The sequence below is a fragment of the Anas acuta genome, chromosome 12, assembly GCF_963932015.1.
Source record: "Anas acuta chromosome 12, bAnaAcu1.1, whole genome shotgun sequence".
NCBI lineage: Eukaryota > Metazoa > Chordata > Aves > Anseriformes > Anatidae > Anas > Anas acuta.
This window is the reverse complement of record NC_088990.1, coordinates 16,371,396-16,393,763: the sequence shown is the minus strand read 5'-3', so window position 1 is coordinate 16,393,763 and position 22,368 is coordinate 16,371,396. Positions and strand designations below refer to the sequence as shown.

Sequence of the window (22,368 nt, the reverse complement as noted above, 5' to 3'; positions counted from 1 at the left end):
ATGTTTACGGCCTTAAGCAAAGGTCACTTCTTAAGGACCTAACTCTTGTTTAAATTCACCTCCAGTCTCCAACCTGAATTAGCATTAACCAAGTAACTGCACAAAAGATGCTTTTCGAGATGTTTCCTTAGAATATAAGACTGGCCAAAGAGATGAGCAGCCAAGGCCGTTTCACAAACACTTTTTCTTTATGATCCGAGGATCAAGGCAAAGTAATAATGCAGCTGCTGATTAGAGGCAACACTGCATTTGTAAAAATAGCTTGAGATATTTCCATGTGCAGATAAGGGCTGAACTACCAGAGAATTTAGGCTTAGGAAGCCTGACAATCAAGGTTTCACAAGGACAAGTGTGCAGCCCAAAACCCTGTGAGCCCATAGAGGAGCAAGCACAGCGGCTCCCCTTCCCCTCCAGCAGGTCAGTGCCCGTAGCACAACAGTCCAGAAAGGCAAGCTCTGTCCTGCTCGTCTGTCCCACAGAGAAGAGAATCTGGACAATACAGTGATAAACGTACATCTTATGCTTTAAGATAAGCTTAAATCTTACGCCTTTCGACACACAGATAACCAGCATGTACTGTATTTTTACTTTCAAGTATCAATGAACAGTTACATAAGCATCCTTTTAGGATCACCTTATGCAGAAATACTATTGCTTATGCATAACCACAGACAGCTATGATAGCAGTCGCTTTGTTTTTTCATGTCTACAGGTAAAATAACGAGGAATTCTTGGGTAAGAGGCAAAATACATGGAATACCTTTTCTGCAGGCACCCAACCCCCTCCAGGAAGATTATAGGGTGGCCTTGACAAGGTAAGGTAGCCGAAACATCTGCATTTCTCACCCAACAGGCCGTGGCAATTCGACACTTTCCTTACAGCTCGGTGACTGCACGTTAGCTCCGGGCTGCAGGCGGTGCAGGAGCCTCTCGTGGTGCTGTTTAATTAATGCTCCTTGCCGCCAGCCGCGGGGACAGCCCGGGCCGGCCTCGCCTCATGCCGCCGAGATGCGGCTGAAGCGCAGCGCTCCCCGCCTCCCCCAGCCCTTTTGTTACGGCAACACCACAGGAGAAAAAAAACAGAGAAAAAAAAAAAAAAAAAGGGGTGGGGGGTAGGAGAACGGAGCGCGCTATCATGCCTCACGCTGTTCATCCCGAGAAAGATCAACATCTCCCCATTGAGCCGCCTTCTCCCTTCAGACAGATGAAGGGAAGGGGGGGGGTATAAGAAAAATAAATAAATAAATGAAAACGCGTGATCCCTTTGCCACACCGGGGGACGAAAGCAGCCGCAAACTCTCGGCGGTGCTGCATGGCACGGGGGCTCGCCTCGCCTCTCACCCAGCCCGCTCCCCGGGCGGCCCGTCGTGCTCCCGAGGGGGTGCCGAGCCGTGTGGTGCCGCCCCGCCATGGCCCCGCTCCGCCGAGGCTGGGGGCTGCGGGGCCCCGCAGCGGGCAGGAGGCGGCGGCGGCGCGGCTCCCCCCCCGGTTCCGCCGGGCATCCCCGCTCCCCTCAGGGCAGCAGCCGCCGCCGCCGCCACACCCCGCTCCGTGCCCCTGCCCCGCTCCTTACCGTGCTGCCAGCGGCGGGGCCGCTCCCCTCCCGCACCCGCAGCCGGGGGGCAGCCGCAGCCGCTCTTTTGTGTGCCTGCCTCGGCGCCACACACCGAGGCGGCTGCTGCTGCGCCCGGGAAGCTGCGTGCGAGAATACCAGCGGCCGCCCGGGAACCTGCATGGCGCATAGCGCGGCTGCCGCGGCGCCTCAGGGGGGCCGGGGGGGCTCCCGCCTCGCCTCGGCCCCCCTCAGCCCGGCCCGGCCCCCGCCGCGCGCTCCCCGCCCCGGGCGCTGAGGTAGCGGCGGCCCCGGCGCCGTCCCGCCGGCAGACGCCTCAGGTTCCCCTGCGCCGTGAGGGGCTCGACATCGAATTAAAAAAAAGCGAGGTTTGAACTTTGCAGCAGGGGACTCCCAACAGCCACATTCCACCGTAGGGAGAGATTCATGAGGTAAAATAATAATATTTATGGCCTTGTGCTGATGATACGTGAATCCTCCATGTAAGAATTAAAAATGGTGAAATTTATAATACTTAAAAGCTCGCTGAAGTGGGTTTCTCCATGAGCAACAGTTCTTATAGTGAATGACAAGCATAGTTGGTTTCTCAGGCATTTTATCAGAAACTACTAGATCTTTCTATAGCAGTTTGGTGATAGTGATTATGTATAAAGAATATGTGAAATATGTGTATAAAGAATATGTGAAATCAAGTGTATATGTGTATAAAGAATACGTGAAATCAAGTGCCATTAGGCCAATTATGACAAGACTTCCTCGTAAGTATGAATACAGACTCGTAGCTATTATAAATGAACGTACAAAGTAATGTTTCTCATGACAGTAAAGGTGACAAGTCCAGCCTGGTGTGCTTGTGCTTGTCCCAGGGTCGCTGCACCAGCTGCTGAGCATCAAATCAAAATCCATGTACATGTGAAGACCTTTCATGGAAACAATAGTTTGTGTTTGTTTATTCTTGCCCCTTTTTTGTGTAGTTGATAGGATTTCTGTGCATGGTCACATATGCCTTCAGAGCACTCACAGGTACTAGATAATTCCGAACTTTTTCTTTAAGTCATGGCTTAAACCTATCTTTATTACTGGAAAAAATGCAGTGTTCAAAATGAGTAAAAACATTAATTAAAAGTCTATTTTGTAGAAGATCTTAGTATCTACATACTATTTCTATGTTAACAAAGCAAAACAGTTAAAAGATCACTTTATATTACATCTAGAAATGTCATGAAGTTCTTTGAAATATATCTACTTCAAGTGTTTGGGAAAACTTCCCCACTTACGAATATATACTGTGTACTTTGCAGTTAACAATGCTGTTAAGACAGTGCAAATGAACATGAAGCTATACATGACATAATTTTATAGATATTTAAGAATGATACCATCCAAAGGGGCAGACCTTCCCCCTTCACAACAAGATAAACAACTTACATTTCATTAAATGTTCAAACTGCTCTGAAATTGTTTATCAAAGGTGATAAAATTTGTGTTCCTAAGATGAAGTCTTCCATTTTAAAATGTCAGCATTGGGCCAATTCCTTTATACATTGTTGTCGTTACCATTTCCATATTAATCTTAAATGATTCAATATTCCACGTTTAATCTACCAGTTACATTACTGTTTATAGTACCACCTAACAATAAGTAATAGGGCTACTGTTTTAGGAATTGTTTTTATTTCACAGTCTGATAATGTGGCCAAGACAATTACATTGTAAAGAAGTGAGTGTTTACTGAAACAATTAACTCTTACAATTTTCTTTTAATATAGGGTTCTTGAGTCTAGCAAACCCAAGTCAGATCACTACAGGAAGATACAAGGAGAGAATCAACTGAACTCCAATGAAATGATTCAGAGCACTTACTGTAAGTACCTCAATTTGATATTGTAAACATCCAGGGTGGTCTCTCTTTAAGACCTCCATGGTCACACCAATTTCCATTCATCTGTCTTAGCAATAAAGTCCAAAGCCAAGGACTGTCCTCGATGCTTCTGCAGACGCATAAATAAACTCTATTCTCAGTACTAAACGTAGAAGTATTATGCATCTAGGAAGTGGTCTGCAGAAGCAACAGTCATCTTCCATTCCTCTTTTAATTCATTCAGAGCTTTCCAAATTGTCAGACTCACGACTGTGTTAAACACTGCAGCTGTGGTATTATGATAGAGTAAGTTCTTTCAAAACTTACCATAAATTGGGTAAATATGGTAATATTGAACATGAATCCATAATGAAATACTAAGAATTCTTAAATTCAGTTGGATTAATTGCAGTAAAAGTACGACAGGAACAGAGTTTTTGTGGACTTGCAAAACTGTAAGCTTTTAAAAGGCATGTACTTAGTTCTTTTTTCCGGTTTTTGAGTTTGCTTCTAGGTTTGTCTCATATAGAACGGGCTTCATTCTGCAGACTGTTATTTTCCTCCCAGCTAGCAGAGACTTGAGGGTTGCATAAGGGAAGTCAAAAAAGATATTTTGCATTATTTAATTATGAGCCCTTTAGCTGCCTGAGTAATGTTGATGGAGTCTAGAAGAATGTGTCTTGTCTGCCTTAGGCAGCATAAAATAAGAACATGCTTGAGTTCAGAGGGGAAAAAAGACACATGGAGAAACTGGAATAGAGAACTTGCACTTGACAAATGACACAAGCCTACAAAATTTACTGACAAAATATTAACACTTCATCTTCTGAAAAGCTTGACATTATCAGATTTTGCTTTTCCTTTTGGAAAATAAACCAAAACATTGTCAAAACCTTACAAGCTAATCAACCTCCTGTTATCCCAGTCACTGTTGTTCGTTCCAGAACTTGTGCAACAGAGGTATATTATTAAGTGCTCCTCTACTGAAGGAAAAAAAAAAATCACAGTTCTCTATTGCTCCAGTTTGCATCCCTTAATTTTCCCCTTTTTTTGTGACATCAATCTCCTTTTATAATCATGGCAGTAACAAAGAAGGCCTGTAGGCCCATGTATCTAATCATTCCCCTGCACACATCAACCCTTAGGAAGTCAGCACAGAGATACATTTCAAAGAATGACTTGGGAAGGCTCTCTTGTTTAAAGCAAAGGACTAGTTGTTTGATATAAGTATAGGCACTGATCCTGTTCCTACTGAAGTTTACTGGAGTTAGGCCTATGAAGAGGAGACTTCTCTCAGTGTGTCTGAACTGTCTTCAGCTTCTTCATCTGTCCAGTTCTCTTGGCTATTCCTTACAAGTCTACAGCTCCACAGATGGAAATCCTGGTACCCTATAGCCCATTCCCAGACAAGTAAGGATTCTGATCCTAACAAAGAGCTTGTAACAAATACGCCCCAATTAGGGGCATGATTAATTTTACAGACCTAAACTCTTTTTTAAAATATTTTTATTATTTCTTTGTTAATATCTTGAGTCCCACCTTAGGAAGAGTAAGATGAAATATATAAACTATGAGTGAGATAGGAACATGACTTAGTTATGATGAACAAAATGCATCAGCTGACTTAGTGCTAGGCAACGCCAATGCAGTCAGTCAGGAAATTGCTGGTAACTAGCTAAAAGCATTACAAGTCTCTCTGCTAATGAGATGGGGAGCATAATGAGACAAGTAGACTTAAGTATTGTTCACTAGAATCTCCATTCTCTAGTACTGCATCAAGCTACTACTCTTAAGTGGTACTTTTAATATATCATACACAAAATTCCATCTCCTTCAGTTGGACAAAGAAATGAAACATTAACCTAGAGACCACCCTGTTTTCTGTGTCACCAAACAGTGTTAGGTTTACAGACTTCTGTTCAATTATCTTGACATGTCATCAGTGATGCTTCCCAACATCCTCTGCTAGTATTGCAGTGGTTTTGGTAACAGAATGTCTCCTAGAATGGTAGAATCATATTTCAGGAATATCAAACCATCCTTATTTTCCATCATGAGCCTTAGGATTTCTAAATTCTAACAATTTACAATTAATATCATAAACTATCCTTTAAATAGTGATTTGTTCAAATACAAGAACTATGCAGAAGACTGTATTTTCCCTACAACATGGCAGAGGAAGTATTTGTTTTGAGTACAAAAAATAATAATAATATCCTTAACTTTGCAGAGTTTGTTTCAGAAGAAAAATTCATAAGAAAGCATCAATGTCTTGAATGAAAGCCCTTCAAAATCTCGTATCAACGTTATACTTGTGGTTTGTTGCAGCAAACAGGGCACAACACAAATAATTCCATTTCCATTAAGTAAAAAATCTCCTACACTAAAATGAGCTTGTTTCAAATCAAACCAAAACTATTCACAGTATGTGCAAGGATGCAAGAAAGTATAAAATACGGATCGTGGTTTAGCCAGTAAAAATAATGATTTTAAGGATTATGAAAAATTATGAGAGAAACAGCAAATCTTCAATTTCTACGTCTGACATTATCAAAGCAAGCTTATAAAAGAAAACACCAGGACAAACGCTGCTTGCTTAACATATACAAATAAAGTGAAGTTTGTCCAAGTCAACAAACTGTGACTACAGTCTATTAGAAACATAATTATGCTGGCATGCTGTTCTCTGATGTGAGGACAGTGTACATAAGCAAGACTTCCATGTCTTGTGCTTTCCAATGATTTTGTAAGAAAATTGGAAAACAATATTTATAAATATTGTTGCATAGAAAAGCAATATTTATAAAGCAAGTGAAAAGATTCTCACTCTGTTCAGGTCTCTCCCAAATATCTTCTAATGAATAAAGCTTGAAAAAAAAGTATTCAACACCTGACCAGAAAATAAAATAAAATAAAATAAAAATGCAAGAAGCATCTTATAGTCTGAAACATATTTCAGTCAAATAATTTATCAGACACTTTTCTTCCCATCACCTGCGTATGCAGAGTTCATTAAACAACTAACTGATGATTTATGCAGGGTAACTTCCTCAGCAGTGATTGTTATGACAAGGAAAAAGTTATTTAATGATTGCAGATGCCCATACAATAAGATACAAATTTGTTTATTGCATGAACCAGTCAATCAATGTGAAGCACAGGCGGTGAATGGTAAAAACAGAAAGTGCAATGTTCCTTTTCCTTTTAATTCTAAAGGGAATATCTAAGCTATATTGTTGTCACTGAAAAGTGGGTCTCTGCTCTGAAATGTAGAACAAAATAATGTGGCATGACCTAGAAACTGTACAGTTTCTGTGGTTACAGAGGTAAAACCATGCTGCAAGCATGAGGCAATAGAACAAAATCACTGTTACATATGCAACTTAGATCATGCATTCATCTTTAGAATCACAGAGAATTCAAGAAATGTCAACACATTAATTCTGAAAATCAGATCAACAACAACAACAAAATCTTCAGACTATTTTAGTGCTCAAAAGCTGTACTTAATCCACAGGAACTGCAGTGAATCTGTAAAGATTGAATAGTACATCAATATTCCCAACACCAGATCAGTAACTTCACAACTCATTTATTGTCTTATATATGAATATTACAGCTCAGGCTTGTTCAAGTTCCACAAGGACTCCATGGCAATCTTTAGGGTGAAGAAAAATCACGGGTTTGCCATGTGCACCTATTTTTGGCTCTTCACTCAGTATTCGAATCTTTTTTTTCTTCAGTTCTGCCATAGCTGCGTTTATGTCATCAACCTTATGAAAGAAAAATATAGTTTACACAAACTGACACATTAAATTGTATTATGCACATTCTACATTTAGGAGCAATAATACAAATCCTTACTAAATAGTTATTTCTAAGTCCTAATATAATTGTGAAAATCAATTAAATTCTGAAATCGTTTTTAAAATCTAGTCTTAACAATAAAAATCCTACAGAAGTTTGCGTTTGTTACTTGAAGATTTTATAAAGTACCGTTTCAGTAAATTCTAGTATATATTTAAGAAGTTATTCAATTAAATTTCATCATGCACAAAGTCCATTGATTTATGTTGTTACTTTATAAGGACTCTATAGATAATCTAAAATCTGTATTGCTATTAATAAGATTGTATTACTTTCAAAATATCATTAACTAAAGAAGAATTCCTCCCTGTCTAATTGATGACAGAACACTGACTCATTAGATGCTGCTGAAGAGGCAGGGCAACGTGCAGAAGGTAAAAAGAAAAAGCCTACCAGATTTATATATACTACTTCTGAGTAAGTTAAACTTTATCATGTTTCCTGACAAAAACCTTGGAATTACCAGAAACGTCCCCAGACTATGATCTAGTTTTCTTATTGAACTTAATTATAATAATAGCATTTAACATTAAATTTCAGTAGAGTTTCCTGCAGTAAAACATAATTAACAAAAAATGTCTTTGCTGTATTGTGTGATCTTAAGTCTCATGTCATGTCATCAGATGGTTTGGATACAAACCTTAAATGCATCCATCCTTTGAAATAATGGAATTAGCCCTCAGTTTAGCAAAGCCAATAGTCAGTAACCTAAAAAGACCTAGAATTAAAATAATAGCATTGCTGTTTTTCCAGACTGAGGTGTCTGGACATAACTCAGTGAATAAACATATATAATGAATTTTACAGAAGATACCTAGCCTTAACTTGGAGGAACAGACTTCGCTTAATTCCTACTCATTTGCTGTAGTTTTGTTCATGAGAATTCAGAAGTCACTACAGTTCTTCCTGCACGTGACTACCAGCCAGCAAAAAAAGTAAAACCAAATGACTGTCAAGCATTATCTAAAAGAAGACAGCAAAGTGTCAGAAGTGTGCCATGCCTCCCTCCAGGTTGCTTCCCCAAGCAGAAAAGCTACCACAGCTGCTGCTCCTGTCCTGCAGAGATGGCCAGAAGAAGAACTGTGTCTGGGCTCAGATGGAATGAACTGTATCCCCAGGGAAGAAGTGAGAGCAAACTGTGGAAAGTCTGTGGTTTTATCTACATGTATATTAAGAGACTATCAGGCCTGGATTTCTCTCTTACCCTATCAGTTCTCCACCATGCTTTTTGTCACAGATACTGACTGATATGGCTTGATATGGCACAGATATGGCTTGTCTGGCATTATTTAATTTCTTCTAAAAATGCTTATTTTGTCCAAAGCAAATTCCCTATCAACACACCTTTCTAAATTTTTCCTTTAAATAATAAGACAGAAGGAAGAACAGAAAGGTATTTTAATAAACTCATCAGACTTCTTCTACAGTATGGAAAAGTATTTTTAAAATTAATCTTTTTGCAATACAATTGTTCAAGGAAAGGTATTTCTACAAAATATTTTAAAATTTCAAACGAACAAGCAATTGAGACTGATTTTTTTTTTTTTTTACAGTTTTTCTGAAAAGTATTTTTGCTCAACTTCAGAGGCGGACATACCTAGAAATGGTAGGATTTTCCATTCTGAGAGGAACGGGAAACTGGGGGAGGAGGCATTAACTTCTTTTTGATTGACTATGGTAGCAACCAAATCCGCTTTCAGTACCGCATAAACAGCGGCTCAACAACAGAAGGTTTTCTTTCCATGTGAATTGTTTGGTAACTTTCCATTTGAATTTACACAGAGACCACTAACATAGTTGATTTAGGACAATCTTTTTCTGAACTTACATTTATTTTGCTTAGAGAATCTAGTAGTCTCAGGACTTCACTTAGGAAAATCTGGCTGCAGGTAGCACTAGCTCACGCGTTTAATCAAAATTATCTGCTAGATTATGAATCCTGGCTTACTTGGCCTTATTGTATACTTGACTTATTGTATACAGTTGTCCAAAATGGGATCATTAGCATGTCCCATTCTTCTGTTTTCATAATTAACAGTATGGCTTCACTTGACAGTCATCTGTGGTTTGTCTGCAACAAGAAAGATTGTATTTCATACAAAACAGATCTACATAGAACAGCTTCAGCTGGTAACAGATATTTCTTGAAAATTCTTTAAAGGGGTTACATATTCTTGAAACTCTTGAGAGCTTTGAACTCTTTTTGCTGAGAAGTACCTACATCTTCCTCATCTCGTATGTCTAAGTGCCACTGGTCTCACAGAAGGCTTGAGGACTTTTTTTTGTTTTCCTGTAAATCAGTTCTTTATTCTACACTCCCCATTTCCGATGTTCAGTTTCACATTTCTGTAACAGCAGCCTAGCAATTCTATTTGGGGTCAATTTAAACAGAATTAATTTTCTATTCTTGAACACCTGCACATACTCAAACTTAATGTAGGAAAAATTGCAATGCCTGTGCCTATGCAAAATTTCTCAATTTTCAATGAAAGCACGCAAATGCAAACACTGGTCTTGATAGATGAAATCTGAAAACAATTTCACTCACATCAGTAATCCCATTACTTTTTATTTATAACTCTTTGTACGAAATAATAAAGTCTGCAAGACTCAAATATGGAAAACATTGAAAACATTTATCATAGGCAGCAATATGGAATTTTGCATCTAACATCTACACTAAAACATGGGTATAATCCTCTTATACAAGTGAAACTTTGACAGATATGACAGTCTTATAAATATGTTTTTTACACAGGTCAATCCTATGAAAAAAATATTAATTTACTATCCATTGTCTTGCTATACAATACATTATGTTAAAATACCTCAATGCAGATATGATGCATTCCTCCAGTCTTGTTCTTTTGCAGAAAACTTGTAATGGGACTTTTCTCTCCTAAAGGGTGTAGAAGTTCCAGCTTTGTATTTCCCAGCTCCACAAAAACAGTGTAGACACCATGTTCAGGCAGAGCAACCGTCTCGCTCACCTGTGCTCCTAACACATCTTTATACAAGGACTGAGCTTTCTCCAAATCAGGCACTGCAATTGCTACATGATTAAGTCGGCCCAGTTTCCACAAAGAGCTTGGAATGTTCTGAGAAACTGAATGCGATGATGCTAAAGTTCGTATCATAAGAGCTGAAGTCTGCAATCTGGTAAGAAGCCCTGAAAAAAAAAAAAAAGAATAGCACCGATATAATGCTTCTGAGAAATTAACAGTATCTGCTCTTTCCCCTTTAAATGAGGCCTATGTAACTCCTGTGTCATAAGCACACTAGTGTGGAAAGCTGAAGGTAAAAAAAAAAGTGTTGTAAATGCTTATATCTGTCTGTTAAAAATTGGAATACATGGCCAAACATAACAGTCAACTGCATAATGTACTTAAATGTTGCTTCTGAATTTTTCAAAGCTTCTTATAAAATAGAGAAAGAAACATATATTTCTGTATGTGCATACATATAGAAATTATAACAAACAAACAACAAACAAACAAAACCAATGACAGAAGTAACTGATATTGCACAATCCAAGAGAAAGATAAAAGACTTGAGCTCTTAGCTGTCAGAACTATAGCAAGAAAAGAAATGTCATCTTGTGTTTGAGGCTTAAGGGATACTAACTCTACTGATTTCTGATTTTTTCTCTGAAGAATTAAGTCTTTAGCCACTCATTTTTCATGTGCTGTACAGGTCTTATACTTAGTTTCAAGATGCTTAGAAATATTTCAGTTCTAATACCACATTCTACTGACCAGTAACACTTTAGCTTATCCTTAAAAGGTAAAAATCGTATTTCCTTTTTTAATTCAACTAGTGCCACTGACTTCAGCATGACTTACAAAAGAGAAAGATTATGATTTGTCTCATCATAAATGAAACGATAATGAAAAAAAAATACTGGATGACAATATGGCACAAAGGCAAGGGCTAACATCTAGATGATGACAAAAGATGCAACAGTCTTGGAGAAACTTGGGGCCATAAAAAACTTAGATGTCTATTGAACTCTTCACAGACTGCTCTGACAAGACAGTTCTGACCTTTGCACTGTCATATTTCTGTGCTGCCCACAGTTAGTTCTAAAGTTGCTTGATTTTTAAAAAGTCAGGAAAAAAAAAGTAAAATTAGGATAATTACAAATAAAAATGAATCTATCAAAGTAGTACACTTTGGAAAGATGGGGGGGGACGGGACTGCGGTCTTATCAATTGTGTCTCACACCACAATTAGAATTAAATGAAAGGGTATATTGATAAAGGCAGCATTTGAATTTCATGCTGATTTGCTTTAGGCCATGTCGGAGTTCCCAATGCCTCAAGGCCAAGCTGGAGGCATCTCAGCATTCTGGAAGTCTTTGATGCATTCTTAGCTTTAAATTCACAAATGTGCCATTTTGCTAAGCGATTGTGCCAGGGAGGCACTGAAATTTTGGATGCTTTCCAAGACACTTAGGATAACTTGGCTTACATTTTTCAGGCTCTCTGTACTCTGGAAAGTTAGTAATACCTGTAAGGTTAGCAGTAGCTGTAATTAATCATCTGGTTTGACTGTGGGAAACACAACTACCATTTAACTGGAAGGCTACAGCTGTCAGTTTATTTTTCTTCACAAAGAATGATACAGTACTGATAGGTATACGTGCATGTGTTTATGTGTAAGCTTTAGAATTACAACATGAAATTCACATAATTTCGAATACTACCATGAGAGTAAGTGTACTCAAAATCTTTTGAAAATATTAAATCAACAGCCTACATTAAGAGCTTTCATAAACCTGCTCACTTCTCCAAGGAACTGCTCTGGTGTATCTCTTGCCAGCCTTTCACACAGTACATCCTGTCATCACTTTCATCGCAGCCAGAAGTTCTGGAAAATTCTTTTTTACTTTTGTTACCTTTAGGCTATAATAGTGACAGTATTGCAACTGAATATTTCAAAGCTTTTTACATATTAAAAAAAATCCACTAGCAACTTCACAGCAGAAAAATTCTTGTTTTTCCAATGTCTCTGCTGAATCTATTCAGTAGATACAGTTGCTGTCTGAATGGAACTGTGTCAGGGGTGAACAAAGCAGTTGCCTGAGGAAGCAATACTTTGCAGTGCTCTGTAATGTACAAAACAAGAAACATGCAGTATCTAGTTGGCATAATTAGCAGCATGGATAAATAACTTGACCAGATCACCGAAGTAAATAATGCATTAAAAAACAAAAAAAAAGTCAAATGTTTTTTCCATCTACCCGGGATCAGTAGCTGTTTGCTGGCATTAATACTTAAGGCCTGATCCAATTATTGGTGAAGCAAGAGAAACTCTTTCACTTAGAGAAAGTCAGTATTTACCAAAAGAGAAAAACACTGTGAAAGGACTGCTTAATACACTTACATTTTTGATGTTTTCTATAGCACTTTTGTTCTTTCGTCCCTGCTTCCAAATATTAACATCCCGTGACTGAGTGGAAATGCTAGTAATGTAGATTTTCAAGTAATCTTTACAGATGGGAATGGGCAAAATTTTTCTCAATCATCTTTATATCTCCTGTAATCATCTGTAATTCTTTCTGTACCTCACAGTGGGCAAAAGATTACATGGCTATTATAATTTATTCTGTATTACATCTATTTTCAAGTAAATTGACATTTGACACAAATAAGATAGACTGCCACTCAGCTATTACTGAAGCAATGGCAAAAGAAATAGAAAAAGTTAATTTTGTTGGGTTCAGCTCAAGAAACATTTGATTTTTTTGCAGTGTTTCCAGGAAAGGTAAGAGTGAAGAAGTAAAGAATAATCCTAAAATTCTTGTAAAGTCAAAGATACTCATATAGCAGTATTTTTTATGTGTCTCTCCATATCTTCCCCATAAGGTGGTAGGACTGTATTTTTCTGGTGATGATGTAGGGACAGAGAACTCTAGAGTTTGTTGTTTGTTTTTTTTTAATAATCTTTTATCTAAGAAGACTTGTGAATTTATTCTAGCTGTAGTCATATGCATATAGAGCTTTAATTTTAAACACACAAATATCATTATGAATTGGCTGAGAATAAACAAAAGACACTGTGTGGGTTTTTTTTTTTCTGGCATTATACAGATTAGTAACTATATAGTTACTGTAATTCTACTTCTATTAATATAATTCTAATCTTTACTCATCTTCGTGTCTCTGGTCTCATTTTTGTGCTACAAAGTAGCACACTCAATGATCAAAAGCTGACCCTGAAATGAAAAAGAAAGCTTTTTAGCAGCTTCAGACTGAAATTCATGTTTCAAGAAAGAAACAGTGCAAGTTATGCATATATCACAAAACCAGTCCTTTGTTCAGGTAAATGTTGTGGCTAAACTCTTTAATCACAAAACATTCATCCAGGAACTTACAGAATTATGCAATTAATTCTGAACTTTCTCCAATGCTAAAAAATAGACATTCTCTGAAGTCTATTTTATTATATGTCTTCTGAAGCCAATGGACACTGTGACTGAAGTTACCTGTCCAAGTATCTGTCCTGTTTGAAAAACTTTTGCATGCTGCCCAGCGGCACCACGCAGTTTTTCTATGCCTGGCATACATTCATCATTTGCCCCTACTGTTTTTGTTGTTGTTTCGCCTTGTTTTTGCAAAGACCTGATTTTTCGCACGCTGACAACCAAGTCAGAATGTTTCTAGTTATTTTGTCCTTCAGAGAAGATTCATCGGACCTTGTTCTCGTACATGATCGCTGTCTTGCCTTCACCCCGTCCCCCCCGAGCGCCTCACAGCCCCGCACCCCCCCGCCCGGCCGCGCGTTACCGGCCGCCGCCCGCCGCCAGCCGGCCGCCATTTTGCCGCTCGCCGCCTCCCGGCCTCGGGGGGCGCCCTGACGGCGCGGGGCGGGGCAAGATGGCGGCGCGCAGCGGGCTGGAGGCCGCGCTCAGGGTGGCGGGCGCCGCTGCCGCGCGGCCCGAGCAGTTCCTGAGGTACCGCCGGCGGCCGCGGCGCTGCGGGAGGGGGCGAGGGCGCGGGGGGCTCCTGGCGGCGCGCGGAGCCCACCTGAAGCGCCGTGTGGGCGGCGGGGCTGCCGGCAGCCGGGAGCGAGGGGTCTGTGTGTGTGCCGGCTGCGCTGCGGGGCCGGGACGGGCCGGGAGGGAGGGAACGCCCGGGTGAAGGCTTGCGATAGTCGTGATAATCGCGTGGGTGTCCCGGGGGTGCGAGCGAGGGGAAGCTGAAAGGCTTAAAAATGGTGAGGCGTCTGCTGCTGGGAGCGCTCGGTAGCTGCGCTCAGCCACGTGGGGAGTTGCGCAAAAGCTGTGAGTGTTGGAAAGGGCCGGCAGGGAGCTGCAGGGGGACCATGCGGGTACCTTACTGGGGCTGGGAATGAAGGAAAGCCAGCTAACTTCGAGGAAAAAAAAAAAAAGTAGCTGTTGTGCTTCTTAAAGCTTTAACTTTTTTCTCCTCTTCTTCTAGTGTACAAGATGGGCTGGCTGCTGAGTTCAGGGCGTTAACAAAGACTCTATACGACTTAAATAAAGCTCTGGGAAGCAGTATAGTTCGTGGGAGTCCTCTAAAAGAGCTGGTGATAGAAAACTTTGATGAAGAACAGATTTGGCAACAACTAGAGCTCCAGAATAATGCAATTCTTGACTTTTTCAAGAAATCCATTGCAAGGGATGCCAATGATAAAGATCTTTGCCTTGTCTCAGACCAGGAAGATGATGGCTCTGATGCAGAGGCTAGCAGTGATAATGAATTGGAAGACGTAATGGAAGCAGAAACTGAACAGGAGAGTGTCTCTACAAAACAAGAAACTAAAGCTAAAGAAAAGCAAAGTAAACCCAAAGAAGCCATAACACAGAAATACAGTGATGAGGATTCTGATGTAGACTTTGATATTGATGCACTAGAAGAACAAACTAAAATAGCAAAGGAAACAACATTGAAAAAAAAAGGAAGAAAATCTGTAGTGGATGACAAGTTTTTCAAGCTGGCTGAGATGGAAGCTTTTTTAGAGCACGCAGAGAAGGAAAATAGGGAGAGGGAGGAGGAGGAAGACGATATCAACTACTTTGAGGACATCATCTCAGATGATGAGGAAGAGGAGTCTGAAGAAACTAAAGTCAAAGTAAGAAGATAGTAAACTATCTGAACTCTTTTATTTAAATCAAGATCTGATACCTGTTAGGTTTACTCTAAATTGTTGAGCTCACAGGAGAAACTGCCAAGTTAAAATGATTGGAAAACTAACGATTGCTGTTAATATTTGATGTTAAGTATTTGGTAGCAAAATGCACCAGTGCACAAGTACATACTGTCTTCCCATTCTAGTCTCTGTTTAGATGGATTTTAGGTTTCTGCATGGATTAAGGATTTGGTGGTCATGTCATCAGAAATACGAGACCTTGCAAAATAGGTGATCCAGCTTAGCAAGAAAGCTGCGTTGCTCAACATTGATGTCTCGTGATTGGGGATCACTAAGGTGACTGATGCAGAGCAAAGGTGGCTTGGCTACTTCTTTTTACAGGGAAAGGGCTTTGTAACTCAAATTTTGCAAGTTGCCAAGTACTTGTTTCAAAAACTAATCTTTTCTTACTTAAAGTTGCCAGAGATTCTTGCTTGCAAGAACTCTGCCCAGGGCATAAGGAAGGATGTACGCATACCAGTGAATAATCAGAAAAAATCATTGCTCTCTGACTTCAGCACATGTTGAAGTTAGAAATGAATTTAAGTGGCAGAATGCTCTTGAGTACTTGTAAAAGAGGCTAATTTTACAGAGATGCTCTGCCCTAGGTTAATGCTTCAGTAAACTGAACTGCTATTACACAAGTCATGCTATTCTCCAGATGTTAGCCTTTCAGAGGCAGGCTGCTCTTAGACTTCTGTCATCCTAACTGCTTTTTTGGTTTTTGTTTTCCCTGTCACCTTCTTAGTCAGTTAAAAGTTCTAGAGACCTGACGTACAAAGACTTCTTTGATCCTGTTGATGACAATGATGACTTAGTAGCTAATGGTGTTGAAGATGATCAGGAAGAGGAAGCAGACAGTGCTATTGAAAAGGAGAATGAAGAAAGCATGTCTGAGTAAGTATTTGCATTATTTGCAGTTAAGTGTTTTTATAATTTTACACTGAAGAGTGGCACTGTTCAAGTAGAAAATAAATTGTGAATTCCAGGTTCACTTTAGTCATGGTTTATCATTTTCTGTTATCTGTTGTATGTTCATGGATTGCATTGTTATCTTAGTCAAAAAGTAGTTTTACTTGCTTTCGTAGTGTTGTTTCTTGGGATTTATTTTAGTAAATGATTTAATAGCTATAACTTCAGCTTTTTAAGGTTATTTGTTGATGTATAGAAGTTTCCACAGTGTCTTTGTCTTTAGACTTCAATGAAAGTCTATTGCAGTTCTTAACTATCGGTTAGTTGTAACAGGTAAAGTTGTAATGGCTGAAATATCTTCAAGCACGAATGTTAGTGGCTTTTTAACCTTTACTTCATTTTAAATTGTATTTTAATTTTACAGGGTGGAGGATATTAATGAGATGATTGAGAATGTGAGAGGTAAAAAGGCCTCTTCAAAAGTTACTTTTAGATTGCCAGATGACAGTGAAACTGAAGACAGTACTGACATGCAGTTAGAGAAGGGCATCGATCCCAGTGAAATAAAGTCGTCTTTTGAAAAGAGACAGGAAAAGGTAATTGTCTTATCGTTTTGCTAATACTTTTAAACAGTGACCAGTGTTTTATAATAATCGTGTACATGGCATACATGAAGGGACTTCTTAATAAAAATAAAGTAGTTTATCAGATGTGTGTATGCAATTACGTATCCTCACATTATATGAGGAGGATTTGGAAGTACCTGAAATGGCTATGGATTTCTTGCCTTGAGTTTACTTGTGAACTGTTTTAAACTTCTTAGGAAATTGTTTTTCCTTTTTTTTTTTTCAGTTGAGTGAAAAAATAAAAAGTTTAGAAGAAGAGTTGTTAGAAGAGAAACCTTGGCAGCTTAAAGGAGAAGTGACTGGACAAAAGCGACCGGAAAATAGCCTTTTGGAGGAAACAATACTCTTTGATCATGCAGTCCGAATGGGTAAGTATTGAGGGAGGGCTTTCTTGAGAGTATATTGCCATACCAAGTTGGATTGCCTTGCCTGTGAGCCTGATGACAACACCCATGACTTGAGAGCAGGGTAACAAAAACACTAGTTAAACTTTTCAGCACGTCTTTGAGGCAGTGCATTTTCGTTGTGGAAATTACAGGAAGTCATCTTGGTTCACTTGGTTGAATTTACCTGAAAGTTCATTAATTCAGTGGCAGTTTTAGTCACTTACAAGGCATACATAACATCATTCTCTTTCCCATCTTCATTTCTCTCCAAGGTAGTGGAAGAAAACATTATTTGCTTGACTTCATCAATCTCTAGGTCAAGAAAAACTTTCAACTACTACATATTTGTTGAGGCTTTACTTCGTTTTCTTTTTTTTTTTTCTTTCTTTTTGATTCCTCAGAGCAAAAAGTGTTTCTTGCTGGAGAAACATTAATCTTTTCTTCTTCTTTTCAGCTCCTGTGATCACAGAGGAAACTACTTTTCAGCTTGAAGATATCATTAAACAGAGAATATTGGATGAGGTTAATATCTTGCTTGCTCTTCTCCATTTTTACATTTTGTTCCTTGACTTTATTCACAGGGCAAATTCTAAGAAAGTTTAAACTCTTAACATGTTAAGTATAGAGTTTTCTTGATTAATTTCTGCAACTGAATGTTTCATTTTGCCTTAATGAATGGGGCTTCAGAGTCTAATCTTCTTTTTTTTTTTTTTTTAAAGTATGTGTTATAAGCTAGGTTTTGATTTTGTTCAAACTAAAGATTATTTACAGATAAAGAGGAGGAACTCTAAGGAGTTCCTCTGGAATATAATGCCAGTCTCACTTTTTTTCTGTGATCCTAGTTGTGTAGTTCTTTATGCATCCTAAATAGTAACCAAAGCTCAAATGTGTAAAATTTTTCTTAAAAGTCACTGATAAAAGACTTGTATCTCACAATTTGTTGAGGCTTACTGTTTGCTAAATAAATAAGTAAAATTACATAATGGAAGAGTATCTAAGGAAATTACACATTTGCAATTAATTATACTATTTTTGCCCTGATTCACTGAAAATGTGTACACAAGCTTGAGTATGTGTCTTCTATTCTTCAAATTAAAGTGTGAACTTCCTGAGTTCCTGGGGAAGCCACACATGTGAGTTAGTTAAAATGTCAGATAAGTAATGTTCTAAATAAGCTGTAGCAACTAACACGTTTAGTCTGTAGTTGTATTTGGTTGTTAATTTATGACTTTCTCAGGCATGGGACGATGTAGAACCAAAAGAAAAACCAAAAGAGGATGCCTTTGAATACAAGAAGCGTATCACTTTGGACCATGAAAAAAGTAAACTGAGTCTTGCTGAGATCTATGAGCAAGAATACTTGAAACTTCACCAGGTAACGCAAACAATGCCTTTCCTATTGCTTTGAAGTTTGCATCACATAAGCATATATATTCACTTGTATGCTACTAGGTGTTTTAAGCTTTATGGAATTACTTCACACTTCCTTAGAGCGTTCATGTGGCATGTGGAATGGCTCTGAATTGCATACTGTGTTACCAGTCTTGCCAAAGTGAAATTGCTTTATGAGTGGTGTTGCATTAACATTACATTATTAATCTAGCAAAAAACTGAAGAGGAAGAAAATCCTGAACACAAAGAAATTCAGGAAATGATGGATTCTCTCTTCCTGCAACTGGATGCACTTTGTAATTTCCACTTCACACCCAAACCAGTAAGTAGTTCAGTTTCGAAGTTACTCTTTTCCTTTATTTTCTTCGAAACTGGAGAATTTTCATTTCCCAAGTATATTTTGAGTAAACATTGAACTTGTACTTTTTTTGTATTAAATGCACTATAACTGCCTCTAAATATAACCAAATATTTAGTGTGTTCAGTTACATGTAAACTCCATTCCTTTGAGATGGTGTACTTAGTCCTGAATATTTTTTTATTTCTAGCCTGTGCCAGAAGTGAAAATAGTCTCAAACCTGCCAGCTATCACTATGGAAGAAGTAGCACCTGTTGCTGTTAGTGACGCTGCTCTCTTAGCACCAGAGGAGATCAAGGTAAAACCAAACAAAAACCAAAACCCAACCAAATAACACACAAACAAACAAACAGAAAAATCAAGGATCTGTATTCACAACAGAAGGGTGTAGTGGATGCCAGATCAGTGGGAGGATTCTGCTACCCCATCCACTCAAGGTTACTTACCTCATGAACCTCCATGCCTAGCATTTTAAAAACAAACTCTTCCCACTCATTCCAGTTATTTATCAGACCATGCTAGGTCATGATACTAACTTACGGATGGTTTTTATTCTTGATTTGTGATGGTAATTGTTTTTACCATTATATAGCTGGGTAGAAGGGGAAGTTAAACAGCAATAGACTGTCAATTGTACAAACACTACTACCAGCTTCTGGCTGTTTTCAGTCTATGCCTTAATGTGTCAGACACCTGAAATAATGGAAACACTAAGACAGGCTTAAATACTAAAACTCACTAAAGTGAGTTTTCTTTTGCATGCTTATATATATTTTTTTCTCTTTAGGAAAAGAACAAAGCTGGTGATGTAAAAACAGACGCAGAAAAGACTTCCACAGACAAAAAACGAGAGCGAAGGAAGAAAAAGCTTCGTAAACGTATAAAGCTAAGGGAAAAAGAGAAACGTCAAAAGCTTCTTGAAAAGAAGAAATCGGAGCAAGGCATAAAACTCAGCAAAAAAGCTGCTGCAGCGAAATTGAAAAAGCTTACAAAAGAAGGCAAAGCAACTCTGCTCAAGGTAATGCTGTCTCGAGTAGTCCTGTTTAACTTAATTTTCTTTAGCTGATGAGCTCTAAAATCCCAGGGGTAGATAATGTTTAACACAGTTAGAAGAAAGGATTTGCTTCTCTCCTATCCCTCTAGGCATAACTACACCTCCTACCATCCCCTCAGAAATTCTTGTACCAAGTAGTGTATCTGCTTGCCTACACAAACCTTGATACCTTATTTATGTTTGAGTAAATATAAAAAGTACAACTGCTGGAAAGGAAGAGGTAGGAAGTAGACATGGAAAGGATGTATTTTTTTTTCCTCCCCCTTTTTTTCCTTGTATTCTTTTGAGCTGCAGTTTTGGAAGTACCAGTCTAATACGTGCATGGAACTGAATGCAAAGTAGTGTTGAATGTCTTTTTTTACTCCTGATTTTGCTGATTACCCTACGAATGTGATGTCAGGAGAGCAGCCTGAAAAAACACAACTCTGAGTTGTGCTCTGTATTGACCTCCTTTTTATAATGCATATTCATGTAGATGTTATTACTTGAATTATGAATAAATCATGCCTAATTGGTTGTTGGAACCTGCAGAAGCTTATTCAGGGTGAGATATACTAAATGAGAAGATTAATCTTGGATGTGTAGATAATCTTTAGATAAGGAAAAACATGAACTGTATGATAAAATTACTTTATATCATAGTACTCTCACAGAACAAATAATTGTTTGTGTTAGGTACTACTTTTTATTTCAAAGTTCAGAAGGTGGTGTTCCTGCAAATACTAGAACTCAGTCTCTTATTTCCTGTGTTTGAACTGTCCCACTTGACTAAATGGGACTGACTACTTGCATGTATAACTGAAAATGAGGTTTCTACTTCGGTTACTCAAAGTTTACAGAGACCTAACTTCAAACTATGATGTTCCTGTTGGCTTTTTTACGTTTTGTGGAGCTTTCTTTATAATCCTATCAGATTGATTTTGTGCTTTGCATGCTATAAAAAAGTAAATTTATATTCCACCTGCGATGCCTTATAAATTAATTTTTTTTAAATGTCTGAAATTCTGGTGTATTGGGAAATAACTTCATTACTTTTAAACCACTTCTGTTTACCTTTTCAAAAGACCAACAAAATACAAAACGTAAGTTCAGTAATTGTAGTTTATTATGCAGTTGTAGCTCACATGCCTTAGTTCCCTACTATGCCAAATCAGGACTAGAAAGGAAGCTTAATCTTTAGCCAGAATGGCGTAAGAATCTGCTGAAAAGAGATGACTCTCTGAAAATTAATTAGTACTTACATATGATATTTGACTTTTAAAAGAAATGATAAATAATATAGTGGTATTGTCTGTATGTTTCTTGGTGTTATAACAAATATTGGTTCCATTGACAGGATGAAGGAAAAGACAAGGCCTTGAAATCATCCCAAGCCTTCTTTTCTCAGTTACAAGACCAAGTGAAAATGCAAGTCAAAGATGCAACCAAATTAAAGAAGAAACAAAAGAAGCAGAAAGAAGTCTCTGTCCATAAACTTAAATTGTAATTTAAGTTTAATACATGCTCTGTCTTGTATTTATTAAAATGTTTCTACTTTAATGCTGCATTGGAATAAATGCTGGGTTTTATACAAAATTAAAATGTTCTGTGAACCTCTATTGTGTTATTCCCTATTTTTTTTTCTTCCTACTGTTGAACTCCTTGATCGTCTCATTCTAAAAAGATACATATATATTTTTTTTTTCTTACATAGGGCATGTAGATAAAGCAATGTGTGATGTGGCTGTATGTTCTTCAAACTATAGCCCTAGTGTCTTTATGTAGTTGTTTATATAGCACAGGAGTATGCATTTATTAAAACTTAAATTTGCAAACTGTAGTGTAAGGATACAGTTTATCTTCTAAAGTTAATGCACACATGTTCTAAGATTAAAAACGTAACCCTCTTATTTTGGGGTGTAAGAGATTTCATGAACAGCTTGACTATAACTTTTCTTGTCAGCCTTGATGACATCCACTTAAAAACAGAGCAAAGAAGTGATTAATATTTCCTCAATTAGCGTTGGCATACATCTTTGATAGACATCTCCTTTCTTTAACGTATTTTATTGCCTTTTTAACATTGCCCTGCTCTTCTAGGAGGAGGTTCCTCAGCGCAGGGAGAAGCTGAGGGCCGTGAGGCAGAGCAGCCAGCAGTAACTCAGTAAGCAGGCGCTGTTTAACTTTATTCCCCGTGTAGAAGTAT

At 38.3% G+C, this 22,368-nt stretch overlaps 3 protein-coding genes and 1 long non-coding RNA gene across 10 annotated transcripts in view; 2 read left to right on the top strand and 2 right to left on the bottom strand.

Moving 5' to 3' along the window:
- The window catches only part of APBA2 (amyloid beta precursor protein binding family A member 2), a 98,764-nt gene extending 97,050 nt beyond the window's left edge, over positions 1 to 1,714 (bottom strand). For 3 of the 5 annotated variants that reach the window (XM_068696023.1, XM_068696028.1, XM_068696027.1), the window contains exon 1: positions 1,574 to 1,714. The gene's annotated coding sequence lies outside the window, so the exon portion shown is untranslated. Of the gene's footprint in view, positions 1 to 760; positions 870 to 1,573 lie in introns of those variants that run through there. The other 2 variants (XM_068696024.1, XM_068696025.1) reach the window with 2 other exon arrangements.
- The window catches only part of LOC137863122 (uncharacterized), a 71,189-nt gene extending 60,882 nt beyond the window's left edge, over positions 1 to 10,307 (top strand). The window contains exons 3-6 of one of the 3 annotated variants that reach the window (XR_011100701.1): positions 713 to 735; positions 854 to 2,004; positions 3,343 to 3,437; positions 8,313 to 10,307. This is a non-coding gene — a long non-coding RNA (uncharacterized lncRNA). Of the gene's footprint in view, positions 1 to 712; positions 2,005 to 3,342; positions 3,438 to 8,312 lie in introns of all 3 variants that reach the window. The other 2 variants (XR_011100700.1, XR_011100699.1) reach the window with 2 other exon arrangements.
- On the bottom strand, positions 7,011 to 14,180 carry MCEE (methylmalonyl-CoA epimerase). Its single transcript, XM_068696038.1, has 3 exons — positions 14,090 to 14,180; positions 10,130 to 10,470; positions 7,011 to 7,207 (listed from the first exon to the last, which is right to left on the bottom strand). Exons 1-3 carry the CDS (start codon positions 14,118 to 14,120, stop codon positions 7,055 to 7,057), a joined length of 525 nt encoding a protein of 174 aa, XP_068552139.1. The 5' UTR covers positions 14,121 to 14,180; the 3' UTR covers positions 7,011 to 7,054.
- MPHOSPH10 (M-phase phosphoprotein 10) lies at positions 14,126 to 21,779 on the top strand. The gene is made up of 11 exons (XM_068696037.1): positions 14,126 to 14,256; positions 14,744 to 15,398; positions 16,204 to 16,352; positions 16,792 to 16,963; positions 17,220 to 17,361; positions 17,834 to 17,901; positions 18,617 to 18,754; positions 18,983 to 19,093; positions 19,320 to 19,427; positions 19,917 to 20,147; positions 21,520 to 21,779. Exons 1-11 carry the CDS (start codon positions 14,180 to 14,182, stop codon positions 21,667 to 21,669), a joined length of 2,001 nt encoding a protein of 666 aa, XP_068552138.1. The 5' UTR covers positions 14,126 to 14,179; the 3' UTR covers positions 21,670 to 21,779.
- The last annotated feature ends 589 nt before the right edge of the window (positions 21,780 to 22,368 follow it).

Excerpts from the sequence above, each read along its gene's own strand:
- MCEE (XM_068696038.1), bottom strand. The coding sequence starts at position 14,120 with ATGGCGGCCGGCTGGCGGCGGGCGGCGGCCG. Across the intron at positions 10,471-14,089 it reads CTGGCGGCGGGCGGCGGCCG|GGCTTCTTACCAGATTGCAG; the intron begins GTAACGCGCGGC and ends TTTTTTTTTCAG. Across the intron at positions 7,208-10,129 it reads TGCATCATATCTGCATTGAG|GTTGATGACATAAACGCAGC; the intron begins GTATTTTAACAT and ends TTCTTTCATAAG.
- MPHOSPH10 (XM_068696037.1), top strand. The coding sequence starts at position 14,180 with ATGGCGGCGCGCAGCGGGCTGGAGGCCGCGCTCAGGGTGGCGGGCGCC. Across the intron at positions 14,257-14,743 it reads CGGCCCGAGCAGTTCCTGAG|TGTACAAGATGGGCTGGCTG; the intron begins GTACCGCCGGCG and ends CTCTTCTTCTAG. Across the intron at positions 18,755-18,982 it reads AATACTTGAAACTTCACCAG|CAAAAAACTGAAGAGGAAGA; the intron begins GTAACGCAAACA and ends TTATTAATCTAG.